Source organism: Spermophilus citellus (assembly GCF_964194105.1).
Source record: "Spermophilus citellus genome assembly, chromosome: 10".
Lineage (NCBI taxonomy): Eukaryota > Metazoa > Chordata > Mammalia > Rodentia > Sciuridae > Spermophilus > Spermophilus citellus.
Window position 1 is genome coordinate 132,373,250 of NC_138197.1, and position 27,038 is coordinate 132,400,287.

Consider the following 27,038-nt stretch of genomic DNA (forward strand, 5'->3'; position numbering starts at 1 on the left):
GCACCTGGCCCAGGGAAGGGAGGCGGGGCCCCCTCGCTGCCCAGCAGGGGAGGAGTTTGTGATGGTCACCTGCACGGGGGGGTGGGCCTCCAGAGCTGGCCAGAGTCCCCCTGGGGGTAGGTAGGGGGGTCAGCTCTCTGTCACCAGGACAAAAACCCGAGGAAGTCCCCCGAAGGGGGGAAGATTTACTTTGGGGAGCTGGCCGCAGGCTCCTTCCTGGGGAGGCCCCACTCGGCCTGTCCAGCTGTGACCGGAGTGGAAGGTCCGCCCTGAGGTCAGCGGCCGCATGACTGGCCTCTTCCCCAGGCCCTGGCTCAGGGCACGGCTGCCAGGGGACCGAGCCTCTGACACCTGAGCCAGGTGGACATTCCAGGTCCAGTCCATGACGTGGGCGTGCGGAGAAGGTTCCCAGACAAGTCTGGGGGTGGGCTGGGGGCTGATGCAAGGTCAAGGGCTGCTCAGTGCGTGGGACGGCCGGGCACAGGTGGAGGAGTGGCCTGCAGGAGGGCCGGGGTCAGCTGTGTGGCGGGAGGATGTGGAGGTGCAGGAGTCCCTGCTGGACAGATGAGGGCGGGCTGCTCGTTAAGAGTCTCTGGGGGCCGCTGAGACGGATGGGGTTTCATTATGGAGCTGGTGGGCTCGAGGGGGTGCCCTGTACCAGGGAGTGGCATGGCCAGCCTTGAGGGTTGGAAAGACTCCTTCTGTTTGCAAATGACAGTAAATCTAGCTCTAAGTGACTTGAGAACAGAGTACCCTGTGCACTTGACTGAAAGGCCCGGGTGGCGGGCCTCAGGTAAGGCTGGATCCAGCCCACGGGTTGTGTCACTGCACTCTGCTCTCTTCTTCTCTTGGCTCCTTTGACCTGGTGACTTTCATTCCAGGTTCTGTGAGGTGGTAAGATGGGGGACAACTGGACCCTGCATTCTTTCTGGGTGAAGGCCAGTGGGAAAGAGAGCCTGGCCCATCCCGCTCTCCAGTGACGTCTCCGGGTAGCTCCTTGCTCTAGCCAGGCGGTGCCATCCTCGGCTGTGCTCCTGGGAGCATAGTGTGCCCCTGGCTCTGCCCTGAGGGCTCTGCGGCACCCTGTGGCTCCTGGGGCCTGGAGCAGCGGCAGGAGGGGCTGGTTCTCCTGAAGGGGAAGTCGGTTCTTGTTTGGTGGGAAGGCGAAGGGTTGCTGGGGGGAGACCAGTGGTGTCCAGGACAGTCCCCTGCAGAGGGCTGAGGTAGGGGGAGCCGGCGAGGGACAGGCTTGTGGGGCAGTGGCCATCCTGGTGCGAGTGCCCCCACTGTCCCCAGGTAGGCCTCGCGGTGTGGGGCGTCCTGAGCCGTGGGTCCTTCCGTGTTCTGGGCTCTGACACTGTGTTGAGACCTGGGTGGTCACACGGGTCCTGGAGTCACATGTGACAAGAACCTGCAGTCACGCATGGTGAGCTGAGCCAGAGGCCTCCCGGCTGGGTCCTCCCTCTGGGTCCTGGCTCTCTGTGTCCCCGGAGCCTGACTGCCGCAGTAGAGGCCCGGCCTCCTTCTGGGCACCAGGTCATTTCTGTGGCTGACCCACTCTGGTGTCCTCCCCCAGGGAACAGGCCGCTGACTCCCTGGGCCCTGGCTGCACCCTGCGGGCGCCTGCGAAGATCCCTTCCCCCTCCTCCAGGTTTACTTCTGTTTCTCAAGGGACGGGCGAGTGACCCTGCCTGCCCCCCACCTGCCACTCTTTCCCTGGGGTGCGGTCTGCCCTGTTGGTTTGGAGCGTGCCACCCTCCTTTCCTCTTTCTACGCGTTTAGGTGCGTCGACAGAGAGATGCAGTCACGAGTTTCGTTGGATCTTTAACATAAACACCGTCGGCCGCCACCTCAGTGGGTTCCGCACCCGCGACTTGACCCATTGTGGATCTAAACTATTCAGCTGGCACAGTGGCCAGGCCTGTGGTCCCAGCAACGGGGCCCTAAGCAGCTCAGTGAGGCCCTGTCTCTAAGTAAACACAAAACAGGGCTGGGGGTGGGGCTCCGTGGTCGAGAGCCCCTGAGTTCAATCCCCAGAACCAAAAAAAAAAGGGAAAAAAATAGGGAAACGGCACCTGCACTGAACGTGACGCCTTTTTGGTGACCATTCTGTAACCACTACAGCAGAACGACGGTTCACGGGGCCTTGACATTGTGTCAGTTTCTTTTCTTCTTTGGAACCAGGGATTGAACCCAGGTGCCCTGAGCCACTGAGCCCCATCCCCAGCCCCTTTGGTATTTTATTTAGAGACAGGGTCTTCCCGAGTTACTTGTGGCCTTGCTAAGTGCTGAGGCTGGCTTTGGACTTGCCATCCTCCTGCCTCAGCCTCCCGTGCTGCCGGGGATCACAGGCGTGGCCACTGCACCCGGCTGGTGCTCTGTAAATGTGTGGAGATGAATTGAAGCCCAGGAGAGGACGGGCCCAGGGTCTCTGCAGACGCTCCACTCCTCCCCCTGTGGTCCTGAGCATCCAGATTCCCGTGTCCACGGGGGCCTAGACCCACGCCCCCAGGGACTGCTGTGTCAGGCCTTCCTCAGGGTGGCTCAGACTGCACTTGGCTCCCTGCTGATTCTGCACAGGCCTCTCTGGGGGGTGGAGGCAGGCTGTCGGGTGGAGGCACTACAGCAGCCTTCATTTGTGGGCCTTCGCGGTGCCTGTGCCGGGTGAGGCTGGGCCCGCCCTTGGCCAGGCTCTGTGAGATCTGAAGGTCACGCTGCCCGAAGCTTGCTGGCCCCCCGATGAGGACGGTGTCTAGTGGGGTCATAGCGCCTGCTGCCTGGCTCGGGTGGCGCCCTGTTGAATCTCATTTTCTTTTTAGCCTCTAGACTTACTTTGTCCTGAGAAGTGGGAAGAGGAGACCGTGTCCCGTGGAAAAGCCCACAAACCAGACGCTGGCCGAGCCTCCCCTCCGGCCTGGGACAGGAAGGGTGCATGGTGTGGCCTCGTAGCGTGGTCACAAACTGAGATCACAGAGGGCTGAGTGCCCACGGGGGCACCAAGCTCACCACGGGGACACCCGAGTGACGAGGCCGGAATGCACTCCTGGGTCAGTCACAAGACACAGCCAAACCCAGCTCTGCCCCTGGAGAGTGAAGAGGCTCTGCCATGGCATCCTGCCACGGGGAACGTCCCCTCGCTCTTCTCCCCTGTCCGTGTTGAGGACAGCGGCTCCTCTGGCAGCCCGTGGCTGTCCACCCTGGCTGGTGCACGTCACCGTCTGGTCTGTGGTCCTGGGGAACCTGGAGATGACCTTGGGGCTCCTGACCTCCCAGGAAGGCCGGGCGTCACAGGCCAAGGCCCTGGGGTGCATGAGGGGCTAGAAGTGGACCCCACAGCCTCCTCCCGTCACTCCTCCTTGGATGTCAGTAAAGATGGCCACAGTGTCCTGCCAGCCCTGAGTCTGCCGAGGGTTTCACTCTTATTTAGATTTTATTGGGTCTTATTTTAACTCCGCTGAGCAGCGGTCTTTGCGTGAAGCGCAGGGGGTTTATTTTTAGAACGGCTGTTAAGAAGACCTCCGTGGCTGATGAGTCTAATTGTTCTGATAAATTATAACTTCTGTGAGGAACTGCCCTCTGAGCGCCCATGGAAGTGGAGAGTTCATAGAAAGCCCTTGTCCCTGGCAGAGGCCCGGCCAGGTCCCCAGCAGCAGCGCCCTGGGGTTCCTGCCTCTGCGTGAGAACCAGAGAGGGGACCGGAGGGGGGACCGGAGGGGGGACCGGAGGGGGCTCTTCATCCCCGGCAGCTCCGAAGCCCGTTCCCTCTGAGGAGGGTCAGAGTGGCTGTTTGGAGAGGGCTGCCCGAGCGTCCCTCGGTCCCCATGGGGTGGCTCTCTGCTCTTGCTCTTCAAGGTCGCCTTGTGATGGGGGCAGGTGGGGAGCTGCAGGTTTCCTCTTTGATCCTGGCTCAGCCGGGGCCCCCTGAAGTCTCTGCCCCTGATCTTTTGTTCTCTGTGAAGCCAAGAAGGGTATCGATGGCACAGAAAGTCCCCGTAGGTGGCAGAGCGTGACACAGTTACAAAGATGCCGGGAGACGAGTCCTCGCTGCTCTGCCCCCCGCGGGCCTCGCACCCATCTCTGCAGGGCCAGGTCGTGGTCCCCGCCCTCTGGTCCCCGCTCCCCCAGCCAGCCCAGCCAGCCGGTTCCTGATAAGGAAAGGAGGAAATAAAAGGAAAGAAAGAAGCCGCAGAAGCCTTTTTTAGGAAGAGCCTGGGTATAAATATATAAATAAAAGGGACCAAGGAGAGGAGCCAGAGAGATCAGTCGGACCCTGCGGGGGCCGAGTGTCCACGGGGCTCTCCACCGGCTCCAGGGGCCGCTCCAGGGCTTGACCCCTTCCTCTTTATGCCCCTGTGACTCCGATAGGCAGGGGGGTTGGCGGGGGGTGGGGTGGCAGGGGGTTGGCAGGGGGTTGGCAGGGGGGTGGCGGGGGGGTTGGCGGGGGGGGTGGCAGGGGGGGTTGGCGGGGGGGTTGGTGGGGGGTGGCAGGGGGCTTCCTGCTGTCTGTCCAGTCTGGGTGGAGCCTCGGGGCTCTGGAGGCAGGCGCCCGCCCTGGCGCAGACCAAGGGGAGGGCTGGCGGGAGCAGGAGGCCCGCGCTCCCCTCCTTCCAGCCCATGACCTCTCCCAGGTACCTCAGGTCCCATCCACTGTGGAAACGGGGGCTACTCATGGTGACAGCTCCCCCAGCCTGGCTTCCATCTTCTGTGCCTGTTATTCTGCAGCTTCTCCAAAATATGTTGACCTACTGTGTGCAGGAGCTGAAACAGCACTGGCCGGGGAGGGTCCAGGAAAGAGGTGGCTACAGCTCTGGGTGGCACAAGCTGGGCAGAAGTGGCCTGGGGTAGGAGGGGCGCCCAGGAGGGCTCCCTGGAGGAGGTGGCTGTGAGCTGAGGCCTGATGCGGGGTAGGCTCAAGGACAGGGCACGGGGAGGGCACCGTCAGCTAGGGGTGGGCGGGTCCTGGCTCTGGGCCCACGTGTAGCAGAGGGCGTTGGCTGGGCACCAGGCCCCCCCCCACCTGTTGGAAGGTGAGGCAGGTGGACGGCATGGGAGGTGCACATAGTAGGTGTTTAGGAGCACCAGCAGTCCTCCGTCCACTCCCACTGCTGGACAGGTGCTGTCACCGGAGACTGCAGGTGACCCTGGCGTCCCTGGGTCTGAGTTACTTGTTGGTGCTGTGCGTTGGGAGATTCCACACCAAACCCACTGTCCGGCTTTGCCTGGCGACTCAAAGACCTGGGGTGGAGCCCGACGTCCCACCTGCCATCCTTGGCTGGACCAGGGAGGTGGACTCCAAGGTGACGGTGATGTGCAGATGGGGCTCTTGTCCCAGTAGAGCTTCCGGCCCCTGGCTCTCCTCCTGTCCTCTCCTCTTCTTCCCAGTCCCCTCTGCCTCCTCCCTGTCCTCTCTCCCTCCTCCCTGTCTCCTCTCCCTCCTCCCTCCCCCTCTCTCTACTCCATGTCCCTCCTTCCTCCTTCTCCCTCTTTCTCCTCCTTGTCCCTCTCCTTCCTCCCTGTCCTCTCTCCCTCCTCCCTGTCCCTCTCCCTCCTCCCTCCCCCTCTCCTCCTCCCTGTCCCTCTCCCTCCTCACTGTCCCTCTCCCTCCTCCCTGTCCCTCCTCCCTCCTCCCTGTCCCTCCTCCCTGTCCCTCCTCCCTGTCCCTCTCTCTCTTCCCTCTCCCTCCTCCCTCTCCCTCTCCCTCCTCCCTGTCCCCTCTCCCTTCTCCTTGTCCTTTTCCCTCCTCCCTCTCCCTCCTCCCTGTCCCTCTTTCTCCTCCATGTCCCTCTCCCTCCTCCCTGTCCCTCTCCCTCCTCCCTCTCCCTCTCCCTCCTCCCTGTCCCTCTTTCTCCTCCATGTCCCTCTCCCTCCTCCCTGTCCTCTCTCCCTCCTCCCTCTCCCTCCCCCTCCTCCCTCTCCCTCCTCCCTGTCACTCTCCCTCCTCCCTGTCCCTCTCCCTCCTCCCTCTCCCTCCTCCCTGTCCCTCTCCCTCCTCGCTGTCCCTCTCCCTCCTCCCTCCCCCTCTCTCTCCTCCATGTTCCTCTCCCTCTCCCTCCTCCCTGTCCCTTCTCCCTCCTCCCTGTCCCTCTCCCTCCTCCCTGTCCCTCTCCCTCCTCCCTCTCCCTCCTCGCTGTCCCTCTCCCTCCTCGCTGTCCCTCTCCCTCCTCCCTCCCCCTCTCTCTCCTCCATGTTCCTCTCCCTCTCCCTCCTCCCTGTCCCCTCTCCCTCCTCCCTGTCCCTCTCCCTCCTCGCTGTCCCTCTCCCTCCTCCCTCCTCCTCTCCTTCCTCCCTCCTCCTCTCCTTCCTCCCTCCTTCTCTCCCTCCTCCCTCCTCCCTCTCCCTCTCCCTCCTCCCTCCCCCTCTCCCTCCTCCCTGACCCCTCTCCCTCCTCCTTGTCTTTTTTCCCTCCTCCCTCTCCCTCCTCGCTCTCCCTCCTCCCTGTCCCTCTCCCTCCTCCCTGTCCTCTCTCCCTCCTCCCTCTCCCTCCTCCCTGTCCTCTCTCCCTCCTCCCTGTCCTCTCTCCCTCCTCCCTCTCCTCCCTCCTCCCTCTCCTTCTCCCTCCTCCCTCTCCCTCCTCCCTGTCCTCTCTCCCTCCTCCCGCCCCCTCTCCCTCCTTCCTCTCCCCCTCTCTCCTCCCTGTCCTCTCTCCCTCCTCCCTCTCCTTCTCCCTCCTCCCTCTCCCTCCTCCGTGTTTTTCCTCCCTCTCCCTCCTCCCTCTCCCTCCTCCCGCCCCCTCTCTCTCCTTCCTCTCCCCCTCTCTCCTCCCTGTCCTCTCTCCCTCCTCCCTGTCCTTTCTCCCTCCTCCCTCTCCTTCTCCCTCCTCCCTGTTTTTCCTTCCTGTCCCTCCTCCCTCTCCCTCCTCCCGCCCCCTCTTCCTCCTCCCTGTTCCCTCTTTCTCCTCCCTGTCCCCTCTCCCTCCTCCCTGTCCCCTCTCCCTCCTCCCCCTCTCTCTCCCTCCTCCCTGTCCTCTCTCCCTCCTCCCTCTTCCTCCTCCCTGTCCTCTCTCCTTCCTCCCTGTCCCTCTCCCTCCTCCCTGTCCCCTCTCCCTCCTCCCCCTCTCTCTCCTTCCTCCCTGTCCCTCTCCCTCCTCCCTGTCCCTGTCCCTCCTCCCTCCCACTCTCCCCCCCCCTCCTGGTGCCTCTCCACCATTCCTCCCTGGCCGCCCACTGGCCCCAGCGTTGGCTCTGCAGGGAGCCCTGGTGCAGCGGAGCCTCTGGGGTCTCTGTCCTGGCTGGTGTGGGGTTTCCGTGGACACTCAGGAGGACAGGCCAGAGGAAGGACTTGGCCATTCCCCCTTAATCAGGGCCCTCATGAAGTTGCGTCCATCCCTCACACCGGCTGCGGGCTCGGCTGGGCAGGGATTGTGCCCGCTCCCTGGCTGCGCCTGTCCTTCTCTGTGACCTGGGACAGCTGGCACCCCTCTGTGGGGTACTGTCTTTCTGGCAAATGGACCAGCACTTTAAGTCCCAACCACTCCTGGGGTCACGGGAAGCCGAACGGGCAGGGCCAGCCCTGGGCCAGGGAAGCCTCCTTCCAAAGGTTGGCTGGGTCCTTGGAAGGCCATTCAGAGGGACGCTGCATCAGTGAAGGGGCCTGTCCCCTGGAAATCCCAGGCGTGGCCGGATGGCAGGCTGGAGGACCCTCCGGGTGCGGCTCTGCGTTGTGACCCTGGTGCTCCACAGAGGTCCCGCTTCTGCGGTTGCTGCCTCCTCCAGGAAGCCTCCCTGGCTCTCCCACTAAGGCCACCTCCTCACCTCCCTGTCGCTGTCTGATGTCCTGGGGCCACGTCAGGGAGCCCTGTCCGCAGCTGTGCCTGCCACCGCGGACTGCGTTTCCAGCTGCGTGCGGGGACCAACCTGTTCCTCACACCTCTGTGGGTGGTGCTCCTGGCACCCGCGCCCGTCGGGACCTGGGTTGGCCAGGTGCAGGGACTCTCCTGGGGCGGCCAGTGCAGGCTGGGCATGCTGTGGCCCGGGTCTGCTCAGGATGCCGCGGGGTCCAGACGGCAGCGTCGGCCACCCCCCGAGCGGCCCCTTTAGGTACTTGATAAAATACAACGTGACGCCTGCCTTCCAGGCTCTGATGGCTGCTGGGGACGGAGCGCGCGGCCTTGGCCTGGAGCCAGAGGTGCCGCCGAGCCGCCCAGCCCTGAGCGTTCCGAATGCCCCGGGCGGGGCGTCAAGTTGGTGCCCATCCTGGTGCTGTCACCGCCCTCCTCCTCCAGGACTGTCCCGTCTTCCCAAACAGATTCTGTGCCGTCCAGGAGGAGCCTGTGTGGGCACCTGCCCCGGCCCCTGGCAGCGCCCTTCTGTTCCATCTTGGGTCTCCTCGTGGGCCTCACGTGGGCGGACTCCGGCCACGGCATCTGTCTTGTGCCTGGGTTATGTTCCACTGGGCATCGTGTCCTCGAGGCGCACCCTGTAGTGGCCAGTGTCGGGATCCCCTCCTGTTCAAGGCTGAATAGTACTCCTCTGTGGGGATCCCCTGCACCTTGCTCACTGTGCGTCTGTCTGCACCCTGGGGTCACCCTCACCTGCTGTTGTGAATCGTGCTGCTGAGGACGGGGGTGTAGGAGGGGCCAGTTCCCAAAAGCCAAGTGTCCGGGCCTGTGCTGACGTGAGAGGGGCCAGCATCCTGGGGCTCCGCTGCCGTCATCCCTGAGAGGGGCAGAGGGTGGGTCCCCAGGGCTGATGTTCAATCCCAGGGCTGCAAACCCCCCAGGCATCCTGTTTCCCCAAGAAAGACCCGGAGGGCACCTCAGGGAGGTCTGGGACTCCCCTCCCCTCACTCCTGGGCGGACACCAGGAGGCCAACAGCCCGTGAGGTGTGCTGGTGCCTTCCTCCACCTCACGGGGCTCTGCTGTGGTCCTCACCTGGACGCTGGACACCGGGCAGTGGCGGCCCCACGGTTCCCCCCCGGGGCACGTCTTCAGAGGCCCCTCCCTGCTGCCGGCTTTCCCAGGCCGGAGCCGTGTCTGCCCCAGGGGGGGCCACAGGGGGTCTGCAGCCTGGCCCGGCCTGGCCCTTGGCTGGGACTTGACGCCCACCATGTCCTTCAGCCCAGGAGGGTTGGGGGCCGGGCGTTTTGACAGTTTTATCTGAAAGTGCCATGTGAGGAAACCGAGAGGCTGGTGGGACTGGCGTGGGGTCCTGTGGCGGCCAGGGCGGGGCCCAGAGCCGGCATCCCAGGGTCACGTGTCACCGGTCGCTGGGAGGCCAGGAGCCCAGAGTCTCCAGGTCTGAGAGGCTCGAGGTCTGAGGCAGGGGCTCTTACTCCTGCTACGCTCCTTCAGGGAGCAGGGCCTTTGGGCAGAGTGGCTGGCGCTGTCCCTGGAGACGGTCAGTGGAGAAGAGGAGCTTGTGATGTGAGATGAGGGACTATAGGATCCCAGAGGTTCTCTGCTGTAAAGATGGCGGGTGCCCAGACTGCACCCCAGGCCCCCCGACTCCGGGTCTTGGGCTTGAGCCTGCCATCGAAGTGCAGCTGGGGTGACGTCCATGGTTGGACCGTGGAAGAACGTGCTGTCATCTGGCGGCACAGCACAGGGCCCTCCAAGTGGGGACGGGGACGGCTCTGCCTCCAGGGGCCCTGATGCCACTGTCCAAGCGCTGCCCCAGCAGCTCCGGGCAGGTCCAGAAGCCCCTGGAAACATCTGGAAGCATCCAGAAGCTTCTGTGCTTTAGTCACGGGCTCCAGGGAGCAGCCAACACAGACTGGCCGGGCTCGGTGGCAGCTGGGAGCTGACTGGTGTGGGGGGAGTGCAGGATGCGTCTGGGTCGGGACGTTCTCCCTCAGATACCGTGGGCCCCGTGGGAGCATTGGCTGATGTTGGTGGCGGGTCAGTCAGCTTCCCTCCCCTCCACGGTCGGCGCCGGGGCCGTGCTGGTCCGTTCCTGCTGACCAGGCCTTTCTTTCTTTCTTCCCTCAACAGTGAGTGACCTGCAGGAAGAAGGCAAAAGTGCCATCAACTCTCCGATGCACCCAGCCTCGGTGGACATTCACCCTGAAGACACGCAGCTAGGTACGGGGGTCTCCGCTGCGGTCAGGGGTGTCCTGGCCTGGAAGCGGCCTGGGTGGGTAGCTCTGGCCTCGGTCAGACTCCCCAAGGGCTGTGGCTGTCCTGGCCACGGGCTGGTGCGTTTGTCTTTCCACACTCCGGAGGGATTCGGGGACACATGGCCTCAGCTGTGTCCTCCTGCCTGACCTCACCGAGGACCTCTGGTTTCACCTGGAGCCCTGACCGCGGCCACGCTGTGCCCACCTTAATTGCTGGCATCTAACCAGTGGCTCTCTTGACGCTCAGGTCCCACATCACACAGCAGACGATGGAGAAGCCAAAGGTTTAAAGGGGACATCAAGGAGTCGGTTCCAGTGCAGGGGCACTGGGTGGTCAGTTCCGTGCTGGGCTGGGCCCCGAGTGAGGGTGTCAGAGCAAAGGCCCTGAGGAGAGCCGCGGAGAGGAGGCGCTGTGGCAGGGGGTCTCTGGACCGAGTCGGGACACGTTCCCTGGGGTGGGAGCTGTCCCTTGGCAAGGTCCTGGGCAGAGGCTGTGACGTGTACCCAGGGGCCCCAGGACGAGGTGACACGGTGTCCCGGGTGCAGTTTGAGGTGTCCCCCCTTCCTGTGTCTTGGGTCAGTTGGCTGCATCTGACGTGTGGTGTCTCTGGGCCTGGGAGTCCACCTGTCCCCGGGTCCCTGGGGTAAGCACAGAGAGGTCACTTCCCCCCTGTGCCGTGGCACTGCGGCTGGCTGGGCGGCGCGTACGTGGGGACCCTCCTCCTCAGCATTTGTACCCACGAGGGAGGGCCCCGGGTGGCTGAGCTAGAGCCCCCTCTCTGTGTGGAGTCAGGTCGGAGTCAAATCGGGGTCAGGGGGTCCACAGGGAAGAGCAACCCCCGAGCTTTCTGCCCCCTCTTCCCATTAGGTTCATTCATTTTCAGGGGTGGTGAGCCCTGCAGGGCCATGGGGCAGGGCCACCGGGCAGGGCCACGGGGCAGCGCCAGGCAGGAGGGGGGAAGCCAGGGGAGAGCCTTGGTGGCTTTCTGGGCAGCGCTGGGCGGGGCAGGCCCGTGGTGGGCTGTTGGAATCATTCCGTGGGCCCTGGGGCTGTGGGCGTCTTGAGTTCTCTGCCCCCAGCCCGAGTGACCTGGAGGGTGACCTGGAGGGGGGCCTGGAGGGGGGCCTGGAGGATGGTCACTAGCATGACCTCGTCCCCTGGGGACGGAGGGCTGGAGCAGAGGCTGGGTTTGGGCCTGGGTGGGCGACCGTGGAAGGCCAGCTCTCGGGCGTCTGCTCTCCAGGAATGGCCAGCCCTGGGCTGTGAGGTTGGCTGGGGAGAGAGGGAGGCCGGAGGAGTGAGCTGGGAAATGAGCTGGGGAAGGGGATCTAGAAGGTGCTGACCTTGATCCCAGGACAGAGGGAGGCTGCTGCAGCCTTGGCAGGGCCCTGAGTGTCCCTTGCTGTCACCGGGAGTGTCCCTCCCAGTCGCTGGTTGGCGGGTTCCAAACCGCTTTTCCATTTTGTGAGTGTGAACTTTTATTGCTGTGAAGTCTGCATCGCGTCTGGGCTGAGGGTGGTTTCACTGATGGACGTGGACAGCATCCTCTGCCCCGTGGGACCTGGTGTGGCCCTGGATCCTGGTCTCGGTGGCTTCCTGGCCGTCCGCCTGTGCCTTGAGGGCACCTGGTCCTGCCTGAGCCTCTGCTCACCTTCTTTTCCTCTCCTTAAGGGGGAGGCTGGTGTGGCTCCTCCCAGCACTGGACCCGGGGCCTCTGGCCTCACCCTCTGCCCAGGTCCCCGAGCTGGACAGGGCTGCCTGAGGCTCCTCTCCTGCCCAGTCAGCGTCCTCCTGTCCTGGCTGGGTCTGTGGGTCTCCCTCCAGGGTCCTGCTTCCTCCCGCTGCCCTGCCTGTTCCCCCTGGCTTGGCGGGGTCCAGGTGGGGTCCAGGGGGAGGAGCCAGAACACAGGGAGCCGGTCAGGACGGGTCAGGACGGTCAGGATGGTCAGGATGGTCAGGACGGGTCAGGACGGTCAGGATGGTCAGGACGGGTCAGGACGGGTCAGGACGGGTCAGAACGGGTCAGGACGGTCAGGATGGTCAGGATGGTCAGGACGGTCAGGACAGGTCAGGACGGTCAGGACAGGTCAGGACAGGTCAGGATGGTCAGGATGGTCAGGACGGGTCAGGACGGGTCAGGACGGGTCAGGATGGGTCAGGATGGTCAGGAGGGTCAGGACGGTCAGGACGGTCAGGACAGGTCAGGACAGGTCAGGACAGGTCAGGAAGGGTCAGGATGGTCAGGATGGTCAGGAAGGGTCAGGAAGGGTCAGGACGGTCAGGACGGGTCAGGACGGTCAGGATCGTCAGGACGGGTCAGGACGGTCAGGACGGGTCAGGACGGGTCAGGACCGGTCAGGACGGTCAGGATGGGTCAGAACGGTCAGGACGGGTCAGGACGGTCAGGACGGTCAGGACGGGTCAGGACGGTCAGGATGGGTCAGGATGGTCAGGACGGTCAGGATGGTCAGGACGGGCCAGAACAGTCAGGATGGGTCAGGACGGGTCAGGATGGGTCAGGATGATCAGAACGGTCAGGATGGGTCAGGACGGGTCAGGACGGTCAGGATGGGTCAGGATGGTCAGGATGGGTCAGGATGGGTCAGGACGGGTCAGGACGGTCAGGATGGTCAGGATGGTCAGGACGGTCAGGAAGGGTCAGGATGGTCAGGATGGTCAGGATGGTCAGGAAGGGTCAGGATGGTCAGGACGGGTCAGGATGGTCAGGATCGTCAGGACGGGTCAGGACGGTCAGGACGGGTCAGGACGGGTCAGGACGGGTCAGGACGGTCAGGATGGGTCAGGACGGTCAGGACGGTCAGGACGGTCAGGACGGTCAGGACGGTCAGGACGGGTCAGGACGGTCAGGACGGGTCAGGAAGGGTCAGGACGGGTCAGGACGGGTCAGGACGGTCAGGATGGGTCAGGATGGTCAGGATGGGTCAGGATGGTCAGGACGGTCAGGACGGGTCAGGACGGGTCAGGATGGGTCAGGATGGTCAGACGGTCAGGATGGTCAGAACGGGTCAGGACGGTCAGGATGGGTCAGGATGGTCAGGATGGGTCAGGATGGTCAGGACGGTCAGGACGTGTCAGGACGGTCAGGATGGGTCAGGATGGTCAGGATGGGTCAGGACGGGTCAGGACGGGTCAGAATGGTCAGGACGGGTCAGGATGGGTCAGGACGGGTCAGAATGGTCAGGATGGGTCAGGACGGGTCAGGATGGGTCAGGACGGGTCAGGATGGTCAGGACGGGTCAGGATGGGTCAGGACGGGTCAGGATGGGTCAGGATGGGTCAGGACGGGTCAGGACGGGTCAGAATGGTCAGGACGGGTCAGGATGGGTCAGGACGGGTCAGGATGGTCAGGATGGGTCAGGATGGTCAGGATGGGTCAGGACGGGTCAGAATGGTCAGGACGGGTCAGAATGGTCAGGACGGGTCAGGATGGGTCAGGACGGGTCAGGATGGTCAGGACAGTCAGGATGGGTCAGAACGGGGCCGGGGTGTCGCTGTCCAGTGTCATTTTTTGTCGTTATTTCTGACATTTCTCGTAAGGGCTGTTTTGCAGGATTTTTTTCCCAACTAACACCTCAAACCTCTCCCTGTGTTCCTGTCACTGGCCCCTCGGTGACCGTCCCAGCGGCCACAGAAGCTCTCTAGGGCAGGGCCCTTTCTGCTGTGCCAGGCCCCAGTGGACGCGCTGGCCTCCTTCTCCCGGTGGAGGTGGCCTGGGCTGGTGGGGGCAGAACTGTGCATGTGACCCTGTCCCCTGGGCGAGGCCCCTCCCCACGCTCTGTGGTCTGGTTTTGACTTTGAAGGGTGGTCCCCGGCTTGGGCGTGGCCCTGCAGAGGAGGTGAGGTCTCTGCCATCCCCAGCCCCTGATGTGTGGGGAGTCGGCCGCCCCGTCCCTGCCACCTCACAGACATCAACTGTGGCCTTTTGTCCCCGGCAGAGGAGAATGAGGAACGCACGATGATCGACCCCACCTCCAGGGAGGACCCCAAGTTCAAGGAGCTGGTCAAGGTGAGGCTGACGGTGGGCGCTGCTGCGGGCAGGGCTGCTGAAGACGGGCAGCCACCGGGTGCTCAGCCAGGGGTCTTCTGAAGCCCCAGGTGGCTGGCTGCCTCCTGGCTCCCAAGGTGTGCTGGGGACACCTGCCTCAGCGTCCAAGTCCCCAGTCCCCAGCTCTGGCCCCATTCTCCTGGAACTCTTCCCCAAGATGCAGACGCCATGGCTCTGATGGAGCAGGGAACCTGTGTTGTGTGTAAGCCGCACGCCCACAGGGTCCCCCTGACCCTCCCCTGGGGCTGCCGATAGAGACCCCTCAGGTGTTCGCCCCCGGCCCACCACGCCTGAATGAGCGCCTCCCTGGCCGGGAGCTGGGAGGGGTCATAGCTGGGTCTGCAGCTGCAGGCTCAACAACCCTCAGGTGGAAAATACTAGAAACGATGTTGCACTGTTGCTGAAGTCTGCCACCTGGTCAGGCCAAGAGGGCTACGTCTGTGCTGAACAGGTACAAATGCCTTTTTCTTTTGAAATTATTCCCTTAACAGTCCAGTGTCACCACATTGAACTAGCAGTGACACCGGCGAGGTCTTGTAAGTCTTCCAGAGGCCCTTCCAGGCGTACAGGAGGGTTTCGTAGGTTCCACGCAAATAAATACAGTATTTAAAAGAAGGCGCTTCAGCCAGGCACAGGGCACATGCCTGTAATCCCAGGGACCGGGAGGCTGAGGCAGGAGGATGGCAGTTCAAAACCAGCCTCAGCAACTTAGCGAGGCCCTACGCAACTCAGGGAGGCCCTGTCTCTAAATAAAAACTAAAGGGGCTAAGGATGTGGTTAGTGGTAAAGAGCCCCGGGGTTCAGTTCCTGGTACCAAAAAAAACAAAGGACTCAACAGCTTAGGGTATCCACAGGGGTCCTGGGACAGTCCCAAGACTGCTGAGGGACACCTCCTAGGATGTGGTGCCAAGGGGTGACGGTGGCTCTGGGGTCAGCTTCCTAGGTCCAGATCCTAACTCGGGTACAGGTGGAGCTGGGCAGGTGCTGGGCACCCACACGCTCCTGAGGCCACCGGGCGCCAGGAGCAGGCAGGCAGGAGCGGAGGGACGCTGCTGGCCCGGCTGCCTGTTTAGAAACGGGACTGGCGTGGGCTCCGGGCTACGGACTACCTGGACGTCTTCCCCCTCCTGACCTCTGATGCCCGGGTCCATGAGTCTGGCTTCTTCCACAGCTCAACTCCTCCTGGGTGGACAGCAAGTGCTGCCCGGGCAGGAGGTGGCTCACGAATGAGGCACTTTGTATTTTTAACAATTCTCAAAAGAGGACCGTGGTCCCGAGCCCTCCAGCCGAGGAAGACTCACGTCGGGGGAAGATGGAGAGCCGCGTTGGCCTTCGTCCTGGATGGCCGGCGCAGGGCTCCTCCATGCCTGGGTTTCTCTAGGGCAGAGGGTCTGCCGGGACTCCCGCAGGACCCTTAGGACCGCCCCCGATGGCTGCTGGGGCCAGCTTCAGGATGGGGGCTGGTCTCGGAGGGCTGACCAGTCATGGGAGGGTTGATACTGGACCTCTGGGAGGCGCGGGGAGCCTAGTTCCCGGTGGCCCTGTGGCTGCCTAACGAACGCAGCTCTGGACAAGTGGAAATGGGGGGGAGGCTCGGGGTCAGTGAGACGCCAGGAGGGCTGAGGAGGGGGCTGGCCTGTGCCCACCCCTGCGCCCTCCGCCCTCCCTAATGGACGTTATGATGCCTTCAGTGTCACGTGCCCTGTCGCCGCCAGCCCCGTAAAGCTCTGCTGAATTCCGGAGGCCAGTCTCTGAAATGACCCGACCCAGGGTGGGGAGGTCCCGCCGGCCGTCTGAGGGGCAGGGGGGCAATGTTCTAGGGAGTGGGGCCAGCCTGGGGGGACGGCGCTCTTAACCTGTGGAACCCCAGTTTGGGTAATTAGGATCATTGTCAAATTGGAGAACAGAGAGTCAGAGACGTGCTGGGAACAGTGTGTGTTTGGAGTTGAAGAAAAACCACGTGAAACTCTCGCGTGCTGGACAGAAGCCGCCCCTCTGGACCCCGGAGCGCGCGTCTCCCAGCCCACTGGACGGTCTTCCTCCCCTTGGTGTCTGAGGAGAAAATCAGCGGCACGGAAACCACCCTGGGGCTGAGGCCCGGGCTGCGGGGCCTCGCGGAGGTGCCTGCCGTGCCCCCAGCTGCCAGCCCAGGGGGCCTCCTGCCTGGTGCCGTGAGCGGGCGTCCCCGGTGGGCCAGGACCGCGTCTGGAAGGGGTGAGAAGATGACAGTCCCAGCCCCCGGAGGCCACTGCAGACCCGATGGCGGTTCAGGAGGAACTCAGGAGGAAGAAATTTTTTACTGGGGTTAAAGCAAGCTCATAAAACCGAGGTGACCGCGAGGACATGAGTAATCCACGTCCTGGACACTCACCCGTGGGACCCGGGTGTGCAAATGAGCACGTCCCTAAAAATGACGCCCTGTGCTGCCTTTAAAAGGTCTTGTGCAGAGCAGAAGACAAGACGGATGGCCCGGGAGCTCCGGGGCCACATGCTGCCCTCCCGGGGCACGGTGACTCTGAGCTGGCGCTGGCTGGCTCTCCCCAGAGCTGACCGCTGGGTCTGCCGCAGGGGTCTGGTTCTGGTCTCTGTTGTTTTCTGTCTGGGCTTGGACCAGGGCAGGATCCAGATGTGATTTAGATCGTTTTTAGGTTTTAGCTTCTTCCTGCAGAAACATCCTCTCGGGGGACGGTGCCCTGGGCCAGGCCTGGGAACCAAAGGTCTGCGTGCCCAGGAGGCCTTCCCAGAGTGTGGTCAGCAGTCCTGCTATCTGTTTGGGCCCCTCCTATGCTCCGTTCCTGCCCCTCTCCACCAAATAAATAAACAAAACACAAGTTGGAAGGAGAAAAGGGAGGAGGAGGAGAGCAAGAGTCGTCAGGCAGGGCCCAGAGCGGGCCGGGGTCCCGGGTGCAGGTCTCGGTGCTGTGCTGCAGGAGTCGGTTCTGGGGCCCAGGCCCAGGTCGGCCTTGGACAGCCCCCGTGACGTTCCAGGCCTGTGGTCAGGGGCAGGAGGTGTCTGCCTCCCTGGTGCACACGGTGTGCCCAGGGGACGTATGGACAATCAAGGCCGTCCAGGCTGCGCAGTCCCGTCCTGGGAGCAGGGCTGCTGCGGGCAGGGCTGGCCGGGGAGCGCGGCTCCGGGACCCGCCAATCAGCAGAAGCAGCCCCAAAGCACCACCCGGAGCCCAGCTGGGGAGTTTGTTGAGAAAAGGCTGCCTGGAAAGAGGGAAGTTCACCTCCACAGGCAGACGGGAACGTGGAGGCCTCAGCCGTGCTCTTCACAGCACCAAAGTGTAGCAGCAGTGACCCAAACGCACAGCGACCGATGAGAGGGTCAACAGCACGTGCGTGCAGTGGAACAGTCTGCAGCCATAAAGAAGGAATAGGGTGGACCCACGCTGCAATGTGGGCAGAGCCGGACAACAGGAGGCAGAAGGAAGAGAAAGAAGCCCGTCCCAGAAGGCCAGGAGCAGGAGGCCACAGGACAGAAGACAGGTCCTGGTTGGGAGGGCCCGAGAGGGACCGACGGGGCTTCTGTTCAGGGCGGTGGCGAGGTTCTAAAGTGGACAGGGCTTTTGCACAACTTTGAGGTGGTACCACACCCACTGGATGGTGTGGCAGTGGATTGTCTCTCACCAAAGCTGTTTTATAAAGTGCTGCAGGAAGCAGGGGCTGCGAGCTGGCCAGAGGCCAGGCTGACCCTCCTGCCACAGCCTGGGGCTCCCCCAGCCCTGAGGGGGGGCCCCTTCCTGCCTGGGGGCCGGGGGTGGCAGTACCAGCACTCACTCCCGTGCCCCCGCCTCTCTGCCACCATCTGTCCTGCTGAGGGCGGGCGCGGGTCACCTCACCTCCTGGCTCACATCATGCCCCCCGCAGGAAGGAGGAGGCCCTCCTCACCCGGCGCTGGGAGCTCCCTGGGCAGCCCCGGCCTCCAGGGCAGGTGTGCGGGCTGCGTGGGCTGAGCCCCTCCTGCCCCGGCCGTGGGCTGGGAGAGGCCTGTCTGGTGGCCATCGTGGTGTGGGCTGCGGGGATGGCCGTCCCTTCCTTGGCTCACGGCCTGCTCCCCCAGGTCCTGCTGGACTGGGTCAACGACGTGCTGGTGGAGGACAGGATCATCGTCAAGCAGCTGGAGGAGGACCTCTACGACGGCCAGGTGCTGCAGAAGCTGCTGGGTGAGTGGCAGAGCCCGGGCTGGGCCACCGTCCTCACAGGGCCACCCTGGCCGATGTCCTGACCGGAAGGGGTCCAGGGACAGTGGCCTCACACTTGAGGGTGTGGTTCAGGAGGGAGGCAGGAGTGGAGGCCGCAGTCACCCAGCTCCTTCCTGTGTCACCGGGGACAGAGTGCCATCCTGAACAGCGCACGTGGCACTCAGCGTGGCCGGCGCCCGGTCTACGGTCACTGGGAGGACTTAAAATGAGAAAGACCACGGAGGAGCTGGCCAGGGTGGCTGCTGCCTGGCTCCCTGGTGTCCCCTGGTCCTCGGGGTGACTGGAGCCTGGCACATCTGTGGGTGGGGCGGGAAGGGTCCTGCAGTCTGGTGACCACGTGGATGGGGCCACTTCAGTGGGAAGGGGGGGTGACGTGCGCGGGGCCTGCTGGCCTCGGCGCCCTGGACCCCCGCCCGCTGACTGTGGCATGGCTTCCCGTCCTCGGGACGCTCTGGGGTGTCTTCAGGGCCAACACCTGGGAGAGCCTGTTCATGTGCCTCTTCAGTGTCACCCCGAGACTCCAGGCCCCCGCGTCGGGTGGGGTCGGCAGACCCGCATCAGGGCCTCCTTCCTCCCAGCACCCGCCCTGTGCTGGACCCCAGGCGAGCCTCGTCCTCCCTGCAGACCCCACGGAGGCCCCTCCCTGGGGACGGGGGCGGGGCAGAGGCTGGGGCGGGGGCTGCAGGACTCTGCGGGGTGGTGGGGGCCACCGACTGGAGAGAGAGCAGCTGGGGGTGCAGACAAGATGGGCTGCCTGGAGGAGGCGCCCTGGGGCTGGAGTAGGAGGGGAGCCTCTGCCCAGGGAGGGAGGCCAGACACCCAGGGCGGCCTCTGCAGAGCGAGGGTGTGGGGAGGCCCAGTCCTTCACTCTGGGCGGGGTCTGCACCCGCGATGTAAATGGCCCTGCCACCGTCTCACCTGCTGAAGGAAGGCGCTGGGTCACACCACCCCCTGGACGGCCGGGGAGTGTGCGGAGCCGCACTGAGTGACCACGCCCCCCAGTCCTGATGCCCACGGGGATCTGAGAGATGGCTGAGTCTGGCGTGGTGCTGCCGGGACTCGGAACTTGGTCTTGTCCCCCTGCTGGGGTCCCAAGGCCAGTCTTCTGAGTAGGCGTGTCCCCCTGGGCTGAGCCACGTCACCTGTTCTGCTGCGGTCCCACCCCTTGCCTTGTTTGGGATAGAATGTTCCATGGAAGTGCCCTGGTGTGTCCCCTTCTCTGCTCTGCCTTTGGCTGTGGCTTCCTAGATGTCACTCCACCTGCTGACAGTGGACATCAGGAAGCTAGACTCAGCCCCTGAAACCTGACCCCTGGCCTCGTTTGAATGGCTTCTCCCCAGTAAAAGGGGTCAGCCGGTGCTGGCTCTTTTCACTGACCCCTAGGGTCAGAGCAGCCGTCACAGGACCCAAAGAAGAAGGTGCCTCTGTCTCTGTGGGTTGTTTCGTGCCGCCCAGTCCCTGGGGTGACCCTGGTGTTGTGTCGTGAGGAACGTGACAGGAGGGGTCCCCTGTCCTCCAGACTGCACTTGGAGGGAAGCTGTTGTCACCGTGAGGTCACCTGCTCCTTTGTTCAGGGGCTGGCAGTGCCAGGGCGGGTCTAGGCGGCCCGGGCTCCAGACACGGGGTGAGCCCGAGGGCCACCAGGTGTGTGTTCCAGCCGAGGGTGGACAGAGGACGAGGTGCATGTGGATGGTTCAACCTGAAGCCTAAGGAGCCGCTGTGAGGGGCAGGGAGCCCGGGGGAGAGCAGCCTGTGGGCGCGGGGGCAGTTGTGGCACTGGACAGCCAGGGACCCCGCCCAGGAGCCGACCTGCGCACAGGACAGGGAAGGACGTCCAGGCCAAGGCTCTGACACCAGGAAGTGCCTGTTGTGTAGACGGTCAGTGGCGGGGGGGACAGCCGGGGCCAGATGGCGTCCAGCCTGGGAAGCAGCGCTTCTCTCCCACGTGACAGGAGGCCACTAGAGGCCCTGAGCAGGGTCCTGACATGGTCTCAGCTGGAGATTTAAAAGGCCACGTGGGCTTCTGGGTGCAGAGTAGATGGGAAGGAGGGTCAGGAATTGGCGCAGGGACGTTGACCAGGCTGTCTTTGCAGCTCTGACCAGGGCAGGAGTGTGACAGGGACAGTGTTCTGGGGGTGACAGCTGCCCGGGGAGGAGCTCTGCATCCTGAAGTCCACTGCTGGGCAGGAGTCTGGAGTCCAGCCGCAGCGTCCGTGTGCGCTCAGGGTCCTGGATTGGACAGCGTCACCTGGAAGAGGGGGCTCCAAATTCCTTATTTGACCGAACTTCAGGTGGCCAACGAGGGACGTCGGTTTGGCTGAGGCAGGATCCCGTCTTAGGATGATTCTGGGGTTCCAGGATGAATCTGAAGTGTCCCTCAGGCTGTTTCATAGTTATCGTGACTTTGTTGTGAAGGGTCAGTGGGTGGGTGCCAACGTCCCTCTGTCCAGTGGAGCTGACTTCCTTGGGTGCTGTGCACAGCCATTCCCAGCAGCTGGGTGCTGGTGCAGAGTCGTTCCCAGCAGCCAGGTGCTGGTCACTCTTTTCACACTGGACATGTGAGCTGGTGGAGACTGTCAACTGAGGAGTCCAGAGCAGCACACTGACCTTATCTGTCACTGTCCTCAAGGTACAACGGGTGGTGAAGCAGCCTGGGCTCTCAGCTTCCCTCAGAAGGACTAGTGACCGTGAAGACTTAGCTCCTCGTGGACTCTGGGCCTCGGGGATCTGGCTGGCCTTTTCTCTCTACCCGGAACAGACACTTCCTAGTGTTTTCATGAGCAAACTTGAGCCGTGCTCTTCTGAAACTTTTTGTTTTTATAAATGTGGATTTACCTCTTTGTTTCTGCTCCACCTGTCTCATCTCAAAAAAAAAAAAAAAAAAATGTCCCCAGGCCTTGCAGAGTGGTGTGAGGTTCAGTGACCGGATCTCAGGATCACAGGACAGGCTTGAATTTGTGTCACATCAGCTGCGGTGGGGTATGAACAATGCCATCCCCCGCCCGCGTCAGGGCCATCCTTTGGAGCAGGCGTCCTTGTCCTCTGGCTGTACTTCATGTCTTTTCGGTTCCCTCTTCAGTTGGCCCCGCGAATGCAGCACTTCCTCAAGCTGCAGTGGCCGCGAGCCTTGCTGCGCGCCTTTGTCTTGTGCCCAGCGTGGGGGAGGCTCCCTTGGCTCCGCAGCCTTGTCACAGTGGCCAGGCTGCTGGTCCTCCTTGTTTGAGGGTCCCCAATAAGTACTCGAAAGGCCACTTGAAAGTCTCTTGTTTGTCCATGGGTCAGTGTCCCACGTTGAAGACAAGGACAACGTTCAGGGATAGTCAGCTGTCGACAGAACACCCCAATGTCGTGCCAGGTGAGGGACCTGTTGTGACCCTGAGGAGACGTGTTGGTAGCCCACGTGACTCTTGAGCGAGGCCCAGATTCCAGGAGAGATCTTGCTGCAGGCATTTCACTCCTTGGCTACAAAAGGCAAAATCTAAAACCAAATACGGGATTTTGGCCGAGTACCAAGGCCAAAGTTGCCACCTGTGCGTCTGAGGAGTGGGCTGTGGTGGTCAGCAGGAGTGGTCAGGAAGAAGAGGAGCCAGCAAAGCATCTGGGCAGGATCGGCCACAAGGAGTGTTGTACCGGGAGGGACCGAGGGTGCGTCCAGGAGGCGGGTGAGGAGTCCAGGACAGAGAGGGCCTCTGGGCTTGGCCATGTGGAGATTGCCGCGGGTGAGGACCCCGTGGCTGGCACCAGAGGAGCTGCCAGTCTCCGTGGCAGGCGGGTTTCTGGGGCACATCTGTGCTACGTTGCTCTTTATGGGCAGAGGGTGCCATGCCGACGGCCGTGGGGGCTCCCGGGCCGGCTACTGCCTCTGCTAGCCCACCCCTGCCCACTTCCTCTGTGTTTGCAGCCCCCGTTGCTGTCACCATGGCCTCCCGACTCCCTGAGGTCCGGCGGCTTTTCTCTGTCTCTTTCTGAGCTGGGAAAAGAGTCCAGGCCCTGGCGAAGCCTGGGCTGCTCCCGTCTCAGCAGTGGGCAGGGTGATGTCTGGTGGCCCAGCAGCCACGTCCCTGGTTCCCTACCACGTGGAGTGCCACCCAGGACCCAGCCCAGGCCACTCCAGGCACAGCCAGCCTCCCTGGTCTCTGTTACGGCTGGGTGTGTCCCCCTAAAACTCACACGCTAAAGCCCGTCCACCCCACAGGGTGAGACTGTTTGGAGAAGTCGATTGAGGCCTCGTGGTGGGGGCTGGGCCACGGTGACTGGTGTCCTTATAAGGAGAAGAGATTGGGACCCAGACACACAGCGGGGCCATGCGAGGACAGGGAGAAGGTGGAGTCAAGGAGCCGGAGGAGAGGCTCAGGAGAAACCAGCCCAGCCCCCCGGCCTCAGGCGGGCAGCCCCCGACACGAGGACCACTCTCGGCTGTCCCCCTCCTCTGATGCTTTGTCACGCTGCCTGGGGATGGGTGCAGTTTCCTTCTCTGTCTCTCCACCTCCACTTCCACCCCAGGTGACGTGGCTGGCAGGGGACAGGAGGGGTGTACCGGGTCCCTGTCTATCCTACTGGACTGGGCTCCTGGGCCCCGGCTCTGCCCTGTGCTAGGTCCTGGGACACTCGTGCACCCGGCTTGCTGGGTTTCCAGGGTGTTTCTGGGACACTGGATTCTTCGGCAGGGCTGATTGAATCAGGTGGAGGAACCCGTGTGCCAGGTGTCACTGTCCCCAGGCCGGCGTGGTGGGCTCTTGTTTCCCTTCCTTCTTGCCCTCGGCCCAGCTGGATGGTGCGCAGTTGGTGTGTCCAGGACCCCCTCGGTCACCTCCCACCCAGCCTGTCTCTGCACTCGGGACCCCTTGCCCCTGCCTGCTGAGCTCCAGGACTGTGCCTGTCACCTAGCAGGTGGGGTTTTAAACGCCCTCCCGGGACCATCTGGGACACTGGCCGTTTGGAGGAGGTTTGGCCTCGACGTCTGAGCCTGGAATCTACGAGTGGGAGGGAACCGGGTCCTCCACCATGCTGCCCTCACCAGGGCGGCTGGAGCGCCGGTGCCCGCGTCTGCTGTCCCCTGCCCTCACCTGCTGCTGTGCTCGCTCCTCAGGGAAATTGAAGGAACGCAGGCCGCGGCCGGGTCTCTGGCTCAGTCATTGAATCTTGAGTGCAGGTGACAGTCCCTGTACTCCCCAGGCCCCTCCCGGTTGCTACTCCCTCTAGGGAACAACATGGCGCCAGCCCCGTGAAGCTCTAGAAAACTTCTCTATGTGTCAGAACGTCCGCGGGGCCAGTGGGAGTGGCACGCAGGAGGGAGGTGGCCCCAGAGCCTTCCTGGCCCCGCTAAGCTCATGTCCCCAGGACGGGCTCCTCACCGAGCTGCCCACTCCTCCAGGTGCCCCTTGCCCTCAGTGGGGTCTTCCGTGACTCTTCCATTTTGTGTTCATGGATTGATCTGGGGAGGTGGGGCTCCACGTTTCACCCCTGCAGGGGGGCTCCACGTTTCACCGTCCTGCTCTTCCTTCTGGTGTGGAACGACCTTGGACTTGGGGTTCTTACTTCCACATCTCAAAACTCCCCGTGTCTTGCAGTCACCTGCTCCACCTCGAGGGCCTCAGTCGGCAGGTGACTGGGCCACCCTGGCCCCTCCTGCCTCCTCTGACACGCAGCCTCCAGTCTCATCCTTCTCTTGCAGAGAAGCTGGCGGACCGCAAGCTGAACGTGGCTGAGGTGACCCAGTCTGAGATCGGGCAGAAGCAGAAGCTGCAGACGGTTCTGGATGCCGTGTTGGACCTGCTGCGGCCGCACGGCTGGGCGCTGAGGTGGAGCGTGGACTGTGAGTGGCGCAGGGAGGGTGTGTCTTTTAGGGTTTTGGGGGGTACCAGAGATTGAACCCAGGGGCACTCGACCACTGAGCCACGTCCCCAGCCCTATTTTGTGTTTATTTAGAGACAGGGCCTCACTGAGTTCCTTAGTGCCTCCCTGTTGCCGAGGCTGGCTTTGAACTCACCATCCTCCTCTCTCAGCCTCCTGAGCTGCTGGGATTACAGGCGTGTGCCACCGCGCCTGGCAGGGAGGGCGTGTTTGGATGGAGCCTTTGCCTCTGCACATTCCCCCCCCCCCCCAAGGCACCTGGCCCTGGAGGTCAGAGACCTGCTCACCCTCCTGCCCCACGGGAGGGCAGTGCAGAGGGGAGGGGCAGGAGGCCACAGAGTGGGCCGCTGGGTACACCCTGAGGGCCTCTGTCTGCCCAGCGGAGAGCAGAGGAGTGGCCCCAGCTGGACGGGTCAGGGAGACTTCAGAGGCAGGGCCGTCCCCAGGGGCTCTTGTGGGGACTCGACTCCAAACCCCCGGGACCTTCATTCTAAGAGAGCTGTTTTACTGAAGGCCCCCAAAGCAAGTCCCCAGGAACTTGGGCCAGCCTCAGGCAGGTGCCACAGGGTGAGCTGGCTGTAGGAGGGTGTGACATCACAGTGTCCCCAGCCCAGGCACTCAGCGAGAGGGGAGAGCTGACCAACAGAAGCTGGACCACTCTGGTCCATTGCCCCCACCCCCTGCAGGGCAGTCGGGGTGCAGAGCTCTCCCTGCTGGCCCCGTGGCCCTGGGGCCTGGGGAGCTGGTTCCAGGCTGCAGAGAGGGCACCTGCCCTGGCCTCTTGGCCTGAGAACTTGGAGAGACCCAGCCTCAAGGGTGCAGGGGCCGTGGGTGGGAATGGGCAGAGGTGGCAGCTGCCCAGCCTCGGCCTGCACTCGGGGGCTGGGGAGAGTGGGCGGCCACAGAGACTGACCTGGGCCAGGCGGGAGTCAGCATCCCGCATCCCAGACACTCTGCCCTCGACAGCCCGCCCCGATGGGACAGCCACTGGCCTCGAGGGAGAAGTCACTGGGAGCCAAAGATGATGGCGTCATTACTGTGGTGGCACGTGGCCGTGACTCGTCCTCCTCCCGGTTCACTGCTTTAAAAGCCAGGCTGCTTTAGAAAGTGGTCGTACGGTCACCCAGGGCAGAGGAAGGAAAGAACTAGAAAGGAGAGAGGAGCTCACGCTGGAGGCCCGGCGCTGTGCTGTCCACGGCCTGTCCTGTCCTTGCCTCTGAGGTCCGTGGGGACACCGCCCTGTGGACGGCCGGATTCCCTGAGCCTCGCTCTCCTCCCTGCCACAGCGATCCACGGGAAGAACCTGGTGGCCATCCTGCACCTCCTCATCGCCCTGGCCACCCACTTCCGGGCCCCCATCCGCCTCCCCGAGCACGTGTCCGTGCAGGTGGTGGTCGTCCGGGTGAGTAGCCAGCGGGTGCGTCCTGCGCGAGGAAGGCAACGTGACGTCCCCTCCCGCAGCCTTCCATCTGCAGATTTTCCCTCTCAAGCGCCTACCTCTGGGTCTGGCCCTGGCTCCGAGGTGGACGGCGGGGGGCGGACAATGGCGCTGATTGGAGCAGAGGCAGCGGCTGCAGGGTGTTGAGGTTTAATTTTCCAGATTTTTGAAAAGAACATTCATTTCTCTCCAAAGCCAACTCGTTGGAATTCAATCCCTTGAATGTGCTTATTACTGGAGGAGGCTGGGCCGGCGGGAGGAAATAGATCCCCAAATTAAAGGCTCTGCGCATTTGCCGTGGAGCACGTCCCACATCCCCATTATCTCTTTTTTGGGATTCATTTCTCTTGATTCACTTGGAGAAGGACTGGGACCCCCGGGCCTGCCCTGCCCCCGCTACTTCCCCCGGCGCTGGGTGTGGGGCCCCGGGGTGCGGGCACAGTTTTGTTGGTGAATGTACTAAGCACCTTGTAGGCACCAGGCGCTTGCTGGGCTGCTGGGGTCTCGAGATGAGGAGACCCCCTCAGGCCTGAAGGAGCAGCTGCCTCTGCTCTTGGGAACCTGGGGGTCTCAGGGCTCTGCGTCCCTGGAGACGTCCGGCCATGCGTTCTGATTTTTGGACTCACCAGTTCTGTGGCGCCTGCGGTCCGCGAGAACCTGGCTGAGACGCTGTTTTCTGAAGCCATCTGACGGCCCCGTCACCCCGGGTGCTGGCTTGGCCTGGCTGGAAGGCCCCTCTCTGGCACTAAGCAAAGGTCACCTGCCTGCTCTGCCCGCTTCCTGCCTAAGGAGGATGTCTGTGGCCAGCACGGTGACGTGGGCCCCAGGCCATCCTGCGGTCCCTATCTTGGATGCCTAGTTGCAGGCAGCCGGCCGGGAAAGGCTTCCCAAGGACACGGGGAGCCTGGTTTCCGAGCCCACCTACGTCAGAGTCGGCCGGGCTGGCGCAGGCTCAGCATCCGGGTGTCCCCTTTCAGGCTTGCGCTGGGTCCAAGGCAATCTTGGGTTTGCGGAATGTTTGACCCCAGCAAGTATTCGAGGTGCCTCCCACACTGACCGGGGTTCACAGGGCCACACCCAGCATGGAGGAAAGGGAGGGGGGGCTCCGAGCTGGCCGCACTGTTGCTCAGAGGCTGGCCTCCCGGCCTCGTTCGAGCCGCCCTGCCTGCCCTGCCATCCCCTGGCCTGTCCCCGCACGTCTGGACTTGCTCGGGCGTCCGGTTCGCTAGTCCAGGCGGGGCCATGCAAGGCCCGTGGGATTTCAAGGATGGAAGAAACAGAGGCCAGGGCCACGTCCACCTCCTACCACAGGGCCTGGGCTGTGCCACAGGGTCACTGACCTGCAGTGACTTCCCACCAGAGTCCACTACCTTTACCCTATTCGGCTTTAAGTCTCCAATACCTTGGCCTGGGCCCAG

The 27,038-nt window shown here is 63.3% G+C and overlaps 1 protein-coding gene across 1 annotated transcript in view; it reads left to right on the forward strand.

The window, feature by feature from the left end:
* PARVB (parvin beta) overlaps positions 1 to 27,038 on the forward strand; it is a 77,870-nt gene that overhangs the window by 28,848 nt on the left and 21,984 nt on the right. The window contains exons 2-6 of the mRNA XM_081311848.1: positions 9,930 to 10,019; positions 14,012 to 14,082; positions 18,188 to 18,290; positions 24,004 to 24,144; positions 25,469 to 25,584. Of these exons, the coding sequence (XP_081167974.1) occupies positions 9,930 to 10,019; positions 14,012 to 14,082; positions 18,188 to 18,290; positions 24,004 to 24,144; positions 25,469 to 25,584 (521 nt within the window). The remainder of the gene's footprint in view (positions 1 to 9,929; positions 10,020 to 14,011; positions 14,083 to 18,187; positions 18,291 to 24,003; positions 24,145 to 25,468; positions 25,585 to 27,038) is intronic.